Source organism: Mustela lutreola, chromosome 4 (assembly GCF_030435805.1).
Source record: "Mustela lutreola isolate mMusLut2 chromosome 4, mMusLut2.pri, whole genome shotgun sequence".
NCBI classification, from domain to species: domain Eukaryota; kingdom Metazoa; phylum Chordata; class Mammalia; order Carnivora; family Mustelidae; genus Mustela; species Mustela lutreola.
In genome coordinates, this window is record NC_081293.1 from 187,688,906 (window position 1) to 187,702,503 (window position 13,598).

General features: G+C 47.5%; 2 protein-coding genes across 9 annotated transcripts in view; one reads left to right on the forward strand and one right to left on the reverse strand.

The window, feature by feature from the left end:
* The window catches only part of ATP6V0A4 (ATPase H+ transporting V0 subunit a4), a 74,231-nt gene extending 66,936 nt beyond the window's left edge, over window positions 1–7,295 (reverse strand). For 4 of the 8 annotated variants that reach the window (XM_059171976.1, XM_059171971.1, XM_059171974.1 and 1 more), the window contains exons 1-2: window positions 7,034–7,146; window positions 6,123–6,234 (exon numbers count right to left, since the gene is read on the reverse strand). The gene's annotated coding sequence lies outside the window, so the exon portion shown is untranslated. The other 4 variants (XM_059171973.1, XM_059171970.1, XM_059171972.1 and 1 more) reach the window with 3 other exon arrangements.
* Window positions 7,086–13,598, forward strand: TMEM213 (transmembrane protein 213). Its single transcript, XM_059171977.1, has 3 exons — window positions 7,086–7,242; window positions 11,015–11,086; window positions 11,940–13,598. Exons 1-3 carry the CDS (start codon window positions 7,086–7,088, stop codon window positions 12,107–12,109), a joined length of 399 nt encoding a protein of 132 aa, XP_059027960.1. The 3' UTR covers window positions 12,110–13,598.

Here is a 13,598-nt window from a genome sequence, read left to right on the forward strand (position 1 = left end):
ATGAATGAAAACCAACCAGGAGAAATAATGGACCATAAAAAGAGATCAATGGGGGTGAACAAATATCGATGTTATCAAGCAGGTTTTTTAATTATGTTCACTCTGGTCATGAAGATGGAAAATGAGACCATACAACAAAAAGCTATTTAATAGTCTACAAAGTGGAAATTCCAGAACTATAACTAAAATAACTGAAATTAAGACTCCTATGGATAATTATAAAAGTTTATTAGACACAGATGATAAGAGATTTAATAAAAGATAGGGCAGAAGAAATATTCAGAATAAAGCCCATGAAAACCAAAGGATGGAGAATAAAGAAGAGGGTTAGAGTATTAGAGTCTACAGTGGAAAAGTCTAACCTATGTGTAATTGGAGGACCAGACAGAGAGAGAAGAATGGGACAACAGTAGTATTTGATGGCTGACAACATCTCAATACTGATGAAAGACATCAAACTCCATATTCTATTGCCTACAAACCCCAAGCAAAAGAGATAAAAAGAACCCATACTTAAACACATTGTAATAAAACTTCTGAAAACCAAAGGCAAAAAATGTTTCAAACAACCAAACTAACGAGAGACAAATTACTTAGAAGGGAGCACAGTTAGCGGATAGTCAAAAGAAATGGTGGAAGTCAAAAGAAATAGAATGATATCTTTTATTTATTTATTTATTTTTTTTTTTAATTTATCTGACAGACAGAGAGATCACAAATAGGCAGAGAGGCAGGCAGAGAGAGAGAGGAAGGCAGGCTCCCTGCTGAGCAGAGAGCCCAATTCGGGGCTCGATCCCAAGACCCTGGGATCATGACCTGAGCTGAAGGCAGAGGCTTTAACCCACTGAGCCACCCGGGTGCCCCTAGAATGACATCTTTAAAGCACTGATAGAAAAAAAGCTAAAATTTTGCTCTCAATGACAATAACTTTCAAGAATAAAGGAAGAAGAGAAACATATCCTAACAAACAACTACTGAGAGGATTAATCACTCCAACATGGGAATACCTGAAGATCCTCTTCAAGAAGAAGAAACATAGCTGGAAGACAAGACTTGCAGAAAGGAATCCAGAACAATCAAGTGGCAAATACATGGATAAATTTAAGTAAACATTCACTGTATAGAATAGTAATGGTGAGTTACCAGGATAAAAAATATATGTGTGTATACTTAAAATACATAATTGTAATGATACAAAAATTAGGAGTAGACAAGTAGTATTAAAGTTCTAAGCTCTTCATATTGTTTGGGAAGATGGTAAAAGTGTCAAATATTAGACTTTGAAAAGACAAGAATGGCTGCAGTAATCTCTTTAAAAAAAAAAAAAAAAAAACAGGATAAAAAATGCAATCCAAAAGTGGTGAGGAAAAAAAAAGGGGGATGTCAAACAGATGGGAAAACCAGAGAGCACTCTGTCAGAAGGCAATTCAAACCTAAACCGATCGCTATCGATACATCCCACGTACACAGGTTACATAGCCAAATTAAAGACAAAGATTCTAAGTCCAGGTTGTGTTGTTTTGTTTTGTTTTTATTGCTTCCATAAGCTGGCTATTGTAAATAATCTAAGGCCAGCTTTTAAAAAATAAAAAATCCTACACTACATTTTTGTGAGGTATACATCCAAAATAGTCAGAATTCAGAAAAGTTGAAAGAAATGATAGGAAAAGGCTCAGCATGCAAAACAAAGTAAAAAAAACGGCGGTTTAGCTGTAGTAACGTCAAAGTGAACTTGATGGCACAAAGTACCACTAGAGATAGAGAGGGATACTACAAAGTGATTTTTTTTTAAGAAGGTTCAATTCACCAGGGTGTCAATTAGGCATGAGGCCTAATGACAGCCTCAACTACTTAATGCTAAAATAGGAAAAACTGCAAAGAAAAGAGAGAAATCCACAGTTATCTGTCTCAGTATTTGACAGGATAAGCAGACCAGATTTTTGAAAACAGGAAGGATACAAGAGATGTAAGCCACACAATTAACACTAATGGACTTACATGGAACACTGAACCCCACAACTGTGTGACACATTCTTTTCAAGCACTGCCAAATGTTTTCCCCAAATGGCCATATGATGTGTCTTAATGAATAACAAAACATAGAAATCCTCAAAGTATGTTCACAGATTGCAGTGCAATCTAAGAAGATGGGAGGGAATGAGATCCAGGGCCCACATGGAAGATGGCCTTCGCCAAGAAGAAATCTCCTCCATTTGTTAACCTCACTTCTGTCTGGTACCATCCCCCCCACACACACCCCTCGTGCAATAATTGAATGAATTATCCTGGGAACCATTCAGAAATGCTTCCAAATGGTGGGCCCAAGACCTTGTTCACTTTGTTGCTTCGGTCACCCCTATGGCGTGATCTCGGGATTGAACTTCATTTTTCTTTCTCACGCTCTCCAAATTATAGACCCATAACTGAGCAGCGGTGGGCGTGGTTAATTTCCCCCACAAACCAGGTCCTGATCAGGGGAAGCTACATGTCTCAGTCCATGCGCAAACGTAGACTGCCATTATCTTCAGAAAACAGAGTGTGACAAAGCCCGCTGCTGAAAGAGACATGGGCCCGGGTCTGGTCAGAAGTTAGGGCATAACAGGCAAAACTATGGTTAGAGCCATGCTTCTCTTCAGAATGGGTTCATTGGAAATAAAACCCCAAGTTCAAAGCCAGTGGTCTCTTCCCAGGGATGGAAGGGACAGGAAAGGGGCCTATCAGAATCACAAGGGAAGTTTCCTTCTCATAAAGTATCCCACCTATAGGCGAACACTCCAGCCCACAGAATGCTGGTTTTCAGTCTTTCACCACAGGAAACACTGTGCCCCGCTCCTTTTCTTTTTCAAATGCAACTTTATCAAGGAAAACATCAAACTGGAGGCAGTGAGGGCCATGAAACTCCCACCATCTCGGCCAGTCCCATCCCAAATGCCACCATGGAGGCTGGCCACATTTTAGCCTGGACTTTTTTTGAAAGGTAACCAAACACTTAACTCAACCATTAAAAAAAAATAATCTTGAGGAAGTTCCCAGAAAATGTCTAGCTTTGAGCAGCACAACTTCCCGGTATGCTCTCCAAAGCAAACCTAATATAAAATGTATGAGAGAGTTGCTAGGTGAGGTAACCATCTGCACAGAGTTATTAAGTACAGACCTGTTTTTTTAAAAAGGCTCATAATGGTGATATTTGTAAGAATATCTGCTATGCAGCCCAGACTTGGGGAATTAACAAGGTATAAGACACCAGTCAAGCCCATATTATCCTATTTTAGGATAAGAAAATCCTCTCATCTGTTAAGAGAATGTTTGTCTTTCCATTGATTTGCAAACTCCTAATCTAAAACAGTCCAGGATCAAACCACAGTGTATTAAAAAGAAAGAGACAGGGGACAGATTATCGTCCTTGCTCTCTCTACTGCTACTCCCAGAATTGCTTTCCCTGGTATGATTCGATAGGATGCTGTCAGCTTAGATCAGTGGGTGCTACTCAAACCACCATCAACAATGACCCTAGGCAGGGCTGTTTCAAATCTCTGCACGTCCCAGGCTGTCACCATTTCAGAGGGACAAGCACATCCAACGTACTAAAAAGCACCCAACACCCTACGTCCATTTCTGCTTAAAAGTTGAAAACAAATTGTATGACTTTGCTTTTGAAGTCATCTTTTCCTTCTGAATGCATGATCTGTTGTTCATATTTTGGAGCCAAGAACCTCTTTTCGGGTGTCCTGCATTTTCGAGACCCTCAAAAATGTTGTCGAACTCCAGGCACTGCTATCATCTCTAGCATTCGTGGGATAAATCAGCCCTAGTCTCTGAGGCTTACCGCAGGGTTTACTGTGAAGGAAACATCCAGAATAACGTACGTCCCATTAAGTCATGTCATCTCTGTGGAGGACCCAAGGAGAAAAATGTCTCTTATTCTGGTATCAAGAGTGGTTGTACTCACTTTGTTGTTTTTCATCTTCGGAGCCCATGAGTCATGTGGGTAACCTGTAGGCAGATGACCTATCCTCTTCCTACGGGTCAATGCAGAGCTTAGAAAACATGTGCGCCATTTTGTGCTCTAAAGTCACTCAGAGGTCCCTCTTCTATTTCCTCCCCTAGCTTTCCCTTTGCCTCATTTCTTCCCATTCATTTTAAATTTATTTTATCTGGCTTAATTAATTGTAGGGAAGCTTCCTTCAACTCTTTTTGGACCCACGCAGGATATAAATAAGTCAGCACATCGATTTCATCATTTTTTTCCAGAGGACTACCTCCGTCCCACATTTTCTACTTAAAGATCCTTCTGTTCAAATAAGAGTTAACATTGACATTGACAGAGTGTTTACTACCGCGGGCTCGCAGCACTGCAGGGAAACCGGTCACGTGGGCCACTTCATTCAGGCATCATAACAAGCCATGAGATGGATCTTAGTTCTTGTCAGATAAAGAACCTGAGGTATAAAGTAACTTGCCAGGGCCACTCAGCCAAGAAAAGCTGGGCTGGAATTGCACCCCAGGCTGACTCCATGGCCACCCACCCGCCCCAGCTGGAACCTGGGGAAGCCACTTCCTGGGTTCCCTTCTGTTGATTCAGCCAGATAAATGCCTCTTAATTCTGCTCCCTCTTCTCTATCTTCAGTCCAGCTTTTTATTTCAGGGCTCTTTGGATCTCTGGATGGGATTTTTTTTTTTTTTTTAAAGTAAGGTTTACGCTCAACATGGGGCTAGAACTCTCAATGCCAAGATCAAGAGTGGCATGGTCTACCAGCTGAGCCAGCCAGGTACCCTGTCTGGCTGGGATTTTTGCAAGAGTGTCTTAGAGCAACAGTGTCTTAGAGGACCTCTCTGAATCCAGGCCTGCCCTGTGTGGATCTATCTTCCATGTTTCTGAAATATTAAGTTGTCCACATACACAGGTTCCCTAAAATGTGCCCCAGTGGTAAATAGAGGCCAGTCTGCTTTGTCTGCTTTTGTCATAAATTCAGGACCATTTATGATCTGTTCTTAGTCAAACCAGACACATCCTCAGCCCACTTCATGTTCCCAAGGCAGTGACTACTCCCCGGACAAGAGGCACGCGTTCATGCCTCACGGGTCTTGCACACGCACTGTCCCCTTTTCCCGTGCCTGACGGACCACACAGATTTCAAGGATCATGTCAAAATGCCTTCCTTATTACAAAATGTTCACTGAACCCCCTAGTCCCCAACCCTCCTCCATGATTTTCCCGTTCTTCGTCCAGACTTCCTTGCCACACTTATTTTATTGTATTGTCATTATTCCTCTCTCTCTCTCTCTCACCGGGCCCTGAGCTCCTTGAGGACAAGGACTGTGGTACCTGAGCCACTTCAGAAGCCTCTCCCATAGCGAACGCCCAACACACAGCAGCTGCTCGGTAACTGAAAGTTCTACCAAGCGGTATGTCTAACGTGGATGTGCGTGCCATCCCCTGCAGGTTAGTCTTCTTTTTTTTTTTTTTTTAAGATTTTATTTATTTATTTGACAGAGAGAGATCACAAGTAGGCAGAGAGAAAGGCGGGGGGTGGGGGGAATCCCTGAAATCCCTGCCGAGCAGAGAGCCTGATGCGGGGCTCGATCCCAGGACCCTGGGATCATGACCTGAGCTGAAGGCAGAGGCTTTAACCCACTGAGCCATCCAGGTGCCCCCAGGTTAGCCTTCTTAAAGCACCTCTGCTCCCAACCCTCCAACCCCAAGACTATAGGGCCACTACTCATTTGTACTTTTGGGCAAATTAGGAAAAAATGCCTCCTCTGGGCTGATGTACTCCAGTAAGACACCCTTACCCGAGATGACATGTGGCTTACATGTCCTTCCACAGAGCTTCAAACCAGCCAGACTTTATCCCTCACTCTCTTGACCAGGCCAGCTCTTGGGCACGAAGACAGCATTCTTATCTATACATGATGGGCCCGCAGGCCCCCAGACAATCCTCTTTCCCCTGTGTGGGCTGCCCCATCAGCTCCCACCTGTGTATGCAAACTTTAATACCCAGCCCAAATGTCACTTCTCCCGTGAATGCGTCGCCTGTACCTCTCAGGCAGGTTGAACCACTCTCCCCGGAATGGACCACTCCCCCCTTCTACTGTAGAAGACACCCATGTTTGAGTCTTACCATACTGCATCACACATCTTTCTTTATGGCTGGTCTCGCTGCTGGACCATGAGTGGGATCAAGAGTAGGATCATGTTAGGCATCGTTGGGTCCCAAATGCCTATGGTGATGCCTTTCATATAAATGGGGGGTGTTCAATAAATGTTACTCTTTGGTTCAAAATCTTCACAAAGACTTTCTTTTGCCTCCTGGTTGTTTCAAACCCCCCCAGCTCCGCCCCCGCCGCCCAGCCTGGCACACCAGTCTCAGTCCCATGGCTCGCTGGTCACTTCCCCCTCTCCCGCTCCTCTGGTCCCGTCCCATTATCTGTGCTGCAGTGGACTCACGGTGGACTCCTGAGCACCCCTTACCTCTGGCCCTTGATTCCTCTGTCCCTCCAACCTACAGTGCCCTCCTCTTCTCTTTGTGAAAATTCTATTCACCCTTCAAGGCGCAACTCCAACCCCATGTTGGTCTTGAAGCACCCCATCTGCAGATGAAGCTTCTTGCTGCCAAGAACCCAACTGCCTGTCATGCCTGAACACTGGTCTGTGTTTGGATGACATGCGTGTGTACTGAAAGGACTTCGAGGGCGGTCATTCCCAGATTCTAGCATAGTTCAGTACACATAGTAGCTGTCAGTAAATACTGGACTAGAGAGAATCAAGGATCCAGGGCTACACCGGGCAGATGAAAGCGGCAGCCAACTCAACCGCAAGGAGCTGGCAGGGCACAAAACTCTGCTCTGGCCCCCTCTTTTATCAGCAGGGATAACCAATGAACTCAAGGCAGAATTGCATAAATTACCCCTCCCTTCCTCCCCCAGCCAACATAGCTCAGCTTCCCTCCTGAAGAGGTAAGAGCGAGGAGTGACAGCTGGTTCCTTTTGCTCCACCCCCTCTCTCTTCCCCCAAACACAAGCAGAAATTCACCTCTGACAGCACTGCTTTCAAGCTCCCGCAGGACACGGTCCACACGGGACACATGACGCACAGCCCTCGGCGCACCTCTGCAGGGATAGTGCGGACAGACGCCTCCCTCTCCCTCTCCCTCTTCGGCATGAAGCCCCTCACCTCTGCACCCTGGGCTGCCCTGGCCCTCGGCCTGGTCTTTGTCTCCTTCCACTTGGCTTGCTTGGCAGGTAGAACTGTGGGCTTTATTCTTGGCCACGCTGGGGAGGGGGAGGGAGAAGAGGAGGAGGAGAGGGAAGGAGGGAGGAGGGAGGAAGAGGGTGGGAGGAGGGAGAGGGAAGGAGGAGGACTCTTTGGCTAGGGCTGGTCCCACACAAAGCAAAGAGCAAACAGTTCTCACCTGAAGGATTAGACAGGAGGTGGCGGGTTGGCGTGGGGGGTGTCCGATGTTTACCTGAGCCCCTGATCAAATGCTGGGCACCTCAGCTTGGACAGGATTAGTCACCTCGAGCGGACTTTGCCACAAAGAAAGAGGAAAAAGCAAAGTACCCACGGTCCCTCTCATCCAAGGACTGGTCTGGCCTAAAGTAACATTTTATTGGTTTGCTATGTTTCAATGGTTCCTTCCCCGTGTCCTTGGCTATTATGGTTTGCAATTCCCGCTTTGTACTCCTGATCCTGACCTAAGGTCTTTAGTCTCTCCCTTGATCCTGTGCTTCCTTTGCAACTTTCTCAAAATCCTCAGACAGGAACGCTGCCCAACGCTGTCTACAATGCTCCCACCTTCCCTGAGCACAGGCGATGTTGAGCTGTTGCCCTGTCTGTTCCCAGACAAGAGGGGTTGGTAGCAGCCCCTGGCTTGCTCTCTCAGGCTGGGCTCTGCACCCCACGCAGGAAGATATTTCTCACACTCTTTTGCTCCTGGCTGTGGCCTCTGGCTTTGATCTCTTGCTCTGCAGCTCCTGCCCTGTCCTTGACAGACTTCCCTCTCTCAAAACCAACCCACAATGAGCCCTCAGAGCTCTGTCTCCCTTATCCTCACCGCCTCTCCTTTGCAGATTCAGAGCGTGAGCTCTAGTCACTCAGCCTCAGCTCAAGTCTGGCTTCCACAACTTACAAGCTGTGCAACCTTGAGCAAATCACGTAACGTCTCTGCGCCCTAGTTTTCTTATTCATACCGTGAGGATAATCATAGCGCTTATATATATAGGGTTGTCCTAAAGATGAAATGAGACCACTGCATATAAAGAACTTTTAATAAATCAGCACAGGGTAAACAATGAATGTTAGCATGTTTTATTTTCCAATACCGCTTCCCAAATAAATGTTTCGTTTCTTTTGTTTGTTTACCCTCATAGTGACTCGCTCATAATGGGCTCTCAAAAAGCTTGACAAATTTAATTGCACTTAATTGTTGGGTGTTTCCAGCACCCAGTACTTTGGAAGTGACCCTAAGTGGGACTAGTCCCTGACTGGCTGTGCTTATGAGGGAGGAAGATGAGGTTTAAATTCTTAGAAATTATTAACTAGACTATTCAGTTCGAATCATACAAAATCACTGATATCGAAAAAAATTTTGACCTATCGAAATGGCGATTTCAAATGTTTTTGCATAATACCAGCGACTGATTAAATAGGTTTTTTCCATCCACTTGCTCTAGACAGGGACAACTCCCATTCGAGGGCAGAGGGGAGATGAAAGTCAAGGTCAAGGAAGTTAAGGGAAATTAAATGTGGAGGAATCAATTTCTCCAAAACAAATAAAGACCAGGTTCTAAGCCATTTAGTTGTAAATAATTTACAGTAACAATCAGATTTTGTCAAGGTAATTACTATACTTCAGGCAGGACATTGGAGTGGCTTGGTGGGCAGGTGGCATAAAATTAGTCTGAGCAGCAATTTCATGGCTTTGGCTAAACAAGGAGTTTCTTCCCAACCTGTCCTGCGGCATGACAACAAGCTCCTTTGAAGGACACGCTGCCCTAGAAGGACACGCTGCTCTAGAGTCAGTGGGGCCTTGAGAGTTTCCAAAGTACTTTTTTTTTTTTGCATCCTCAAGGAAGCTGAACAGCATATAATTAATTTCCAGAACAATTCTTTGCAATTGACCTCTTGGTCTTGACCTACCTAGACTAACACTAACACTATCTAACACTAAAAATTTTTTGATGATGGAAGTTGTGGGGTGTCCCAATGGGGTGAGAGCCAGCCGTACCAATAGTGAGAGAATTTCCCCCAAGCAGAACATAGGAGATAGAAGTTGACTGAGTTCACTGCAAGGGGCAGTGGGCAGGACAGCCAGGGAGAGACTGCCGCGAGGTGGTGGTGGCTGTAGTTACAGGGCAGAGCAAGGGAGCATGGGAACAGAGAAATTCCCCTGTTCCAGGGAACTGTGCCTGGTTGGAATGGGTCAGGGAGGGCGGCTATTTCGAGGCTTCGTGACCCTGTTTGCTTTCAGCTGGGGGTTGCTGTGGACCTTTTTGCCCTGATCAAGTTTCCAGAGCTCATGCCGGTCGTCTGAAAACGGCCTCTACAGAAATGTTCAACGTCTGTGCTGTGTTTCCAGGATGGTAGCGTTCCGGAATGTGGTGATCCATTGTGGTAACGGAGCGCTTGACATGTGGCTAATATGATCAGGAAGTTGAATTTTTAATAAATTTAAGTAGCTACAAGTAGTTGCCATATGGGACAGAGCAGACCTAGATCATCTGCCTTCTCATTCTCAGTCAAGAAAAGGAAAGCAGACAATGGCTTCCCGTGCTTGGGCATCTCCATGTTCATCTCCACAGCTCCACTTCACCCCCACAGTCTGACAGAACTTTGAGAATTCCCACGAAAGTTCTTTTTGCCTTTGTGCTCTTTACTTCCTGATCAAGAGGCAACTCTAGTGGCTGCAAATCCTAGCCACCTCTGGACTTGGTTGCATACTGTTGGATTTTTTTTTTTTTTTTTATAACCATCCGCCTGAGGTATACCAGCATAATCATTAGAAGTCAAGAATCAAAGTTAGATTTCAACATTCAGTCATTCAAATTTTTTTTTTAAGATTTTATTTATTTATTTGACAGACAGAGATCACAAGTAGGCAGAGAGGCAGGCAGAGAGAGAGGGGGAAGCAGGCTCCCTGCTGAGCAGAGAGCCCAATGATGCGATGCGGGGCTCAATCCCAGGACCCTGGGATCATGACCCGAGCAGAAGGCAGAGGCTTTAACCCACTGAGCCACCCAGGCGCCCCTAGTCATTCAAATTTTTTAAGGGAATTGGAGATCGTTATGAGAAGACATTGGAGCTTGTTAAGTGATCGTTCTCAAATAGATGAAAGAAACCATTTCTACACGTAGCTCTTTGCATGGGAAATAGCTAAAATAGAGTGTTTGGAAAGCTATTTGCAGCAAGCCAAGTCAGCCACTGAAGGGTGAGATACGCAGGAGATGAGCTGTGAAGCCCTGAATCCATGAGACAGGCAGATAAACCGTCTCTGAATGACAATAGCGACAGGCAAAGGGGCCTGTATTTCTTTGTTGCCGTAACAACATACACAGACTCGGTGGCTTAGACAACAGAAATTTCTTTTTTGACAGCTGTGGCGACTCCAGGTGTCAGTAGGCTTGTCTTCTCCTGAAGCCACCTTCTCACGGTGACCTCACCCAGTCTCTTCTCTGCAGGCGCACACCTGGTGTCTCTTCCTCTTCTCGCAGGACATCATCATACAGGATGGGGACCCACCCAGATGACTCCATTTAACCTTGATTTAACCTCTTTAAAGGCCCTTTCTCCACAGGCAGTCACTACCATGGGTTAGGACTTCAGTGAACTTGGACGGGACAGCTCAGTCCAGAACAGAGGGTTAGCTTTGCTGCATGAAGTCTTAAAGTACCTAGGCCGGGACTTCTATAATACTTTTTTGCAGTATCACTGTGAGTTCACAAAAAAGATTTCAAACGCTATGCCTGGAGATGAATTTTCCTACTGCCCGAGACCCTCTTTTGTCTTTTCTTCCAGAAACGAGGAACAGCAACAACTCAACCTTGACCACCCAGCACCCAGATCCCGGAAGCCTGGAGCAGTGCCCCAGTAAGCATCTCCTGGCTACTGGCCTCACCCCAGATCTGGCCCTGAATCTGGGTGGGAAATTGAAGACTGCTTGCTTTCTCTTGATGGGGGTCTGGTGGCACAGTGCCTGCCTGGCCTTCCTGTTCCCTGGTGTGATTTGTTCATGGTCCCCAGAACTTCCTGCCTAGCACATTGAAAAAGCTATCTCAGCCTTGGCCTTGATGTAGGCTCACCATCTTTGGTACAGATGGCTTTCGTGACCCATCCACAGCAGAGCAACCAAAGACACGTTAGAAACTTAGAAGGCGGAAAACCGTAAAAATCCGCCAGTCCAACTTCTGCCCAATGCAGGAGCTCTGTTTTGACACTCTTTGCATATTTCTGTCCATCCTCTGCTTGATTACTCCCAATGGCGAGGAGCTCAGTACTTCCTCAAGCAGGGAGCATTGTTACCCTGTGTTCAATTCATAGACAGTGTTGTTTCATTCTATGTCTGGCTCCCTTTCTGCTGCCCTCCCTGGATGACCAAATGGGTTTACCTCTGGGCATTTCCAAAGGAGGGGTACAGGTAGATAATAGGTAGAGATTAAGTTCATGGCTTTGGATTCCTTCACACTTGGGTTTGAGTCCTGGTCTGCCATCTGGGGACCTCTGGCGAGTTACTGCCTCAGCTCCTTCATGGGAATAGTCGCTGTCCCTCGCCCCGGTGCGGAATGAATGGGGGAGCGTGTGGGAAGCACCTGACAGTGTGTGGCATCCTTTAGTGAATGCTAGCCCTCCTATGACCCCCTGTTTGTTCTCACAAACCTCCGAGGAGGAGCTGGGTGGGCGGGTGCCGTGCTCCCTGCTGTTCTTGCTCTCCCTTCCCCCCCAGACGTGGACTTCTGCCCCCAGGCGGCTCGGTGCTGCCACACCGGCGTGGACGAGTACGGCTGGATCGCGGCGGCGGTGGGCTGGAGCCTGTGGTTCCTCACCCTCATCCTGCTCTGCGTGGACAAACTGATGAAGCTCACGCCGGACGAGCCCAAGGATTTGCGAGCGTGAGGCTTAGACCCTGAGCCCCGAGCACGTGGGTCGCCACCCAACTGCGGGTCACTGCGCGGGACCAGGGGAGGGGTGCAGCTCCAGGCGTTGTCACCTCCGCGCTGCGGTGACTTCCACAAGAGAAGGAAGAAGGAAAGGGGGATCCGAGGAAGAAAGGCCAGTGCTGCCCCCCACCGAAACGCACAAGGCGTTCGTGCGTGCAGAGCCCCGACCGTCTCTGTCCGGATCCCCTCGCCTCTCCCCAGGGCTCCCGCCCGCGGGCCGCGCGACGTGACTTTGACTTTTGTCCGCACGTTCTTCGGAGCTAAGCTCAGAACCTTCTCACCCCAAACAGGCCATTGTGTGCCGTCTCTCGTCTCATTCAAGGGCATCCCTGGCCTTCCGAAATGCAGGACTCGCTTTGACCGGCCCAGCGTCCTCCCCCCGCCCCACCCCCTCGTGCATTGCTTCTCCGGCTCTTGCTCTTTCTTCAACCATGTCCTCCACGGCGGTCCTGCCCCACCGTCCCCGCCCGCAGCCCGGCTCTGGCCTTCCTACATCACCCCTGCCTTGCCTCAGGCCTTTTCGGTTCTGTCCTCACCACGGTCCAGCACGTCCTCCCCACAGGTCCTCCCCACGGGGTCCTCCCCAGGGCCGCTGTCAGTGCGGTGCTGTCACCCCCTGCGGATGACCTTCTGTGAGGCCTCACCCCCGAACCTCTCACAGGGCTGGCCTTCCACTCTCCTTCCCAGGTCTGTCCCCCCGCGCGTCCGGGACCAGGCCTCCAGGGACCCTGTCCTTGTCCCAACATCTCCCACTTCCTGCTGCCAGGCCCTCCGTCTCCAGATGGAAGCGCAGGCCTCAAAGTCCAGCCCAAATGCTTTCTCTGGTAGCCTTGGGGGACCCAGAGCTGGTGTTCTGGGTGGGGGGTGGGGGCGTCTGCTCCGCCCTGAAGTGCAGTCCTCATGAATATACAGTCAGTGGATACTCTGTCCTGCTCCTGGGGCAAGTTCCTCCTAATGTCTGTCCCACCAACGAATGATGAATGAATGAACAAACCAATGAGCAGGTCCTGGCCTGAGATGAATTTATGACACTCATTCCGTGTAGAGAACTTCACTTTTCTAGAAAGGGTTGAAATAACCCATCTCCACGGAAGCCAGCGGGTTTGCTTCCCGCTTACCCCGCACAAGGATGTTACTGGTCGCTGGGAACATGGGGGGAGGGGGGTGTGGGTCAGAGGAGAGGAGAGCGGGTTCATGAGAAGGAAGGAAGAACAAAATGACTCTTCTTATTATGAGACACGTGTATTTAGTCTGAACCACCAAATAATTATGCACAAGAAAGTGAGGGGCCCCTGAAGAAGCATTTCCTAGGTGCTTTCAGAAAATCTAAGTAGATTTCCCCGACGGTGGGAACTGAAGGAATTTTGCCTGGCTTAGTCTGCTCCTTTCTGACTCTCCATGGTTTAATCAATAAATTGGATGGCTTTACTGTGCCCCTGCGCTAA

What these genes read in the sequence shown, in the direction of transcription:
- TMEM213 (XM_059171977.1), top strand. Translation starts at nt 7,086, where the DNA reads ATGACGCACAGCCCTCGGCGCACCTCTGCAGGGATAGTGCGGACAGAC. An exon ending in CCACTTGGCTTGCTTGGCAG is followed by an intron (nt 7,243 to 11,014) that starts GTAGAACTGTGG and finishes CTTTTCTTCCAG; the next exon opens with AAACGAGGAACAGCAACAAC. An exon ending in AAGCCTGGAGCAGTGCCCCA is followed by an intron (nt 11,087 to 11,939) that starts GTAAGCATCTCC and finishes CTTCCCCCCCAG; the next exon opens with ACGTGGACTTCTGCCCCCAG.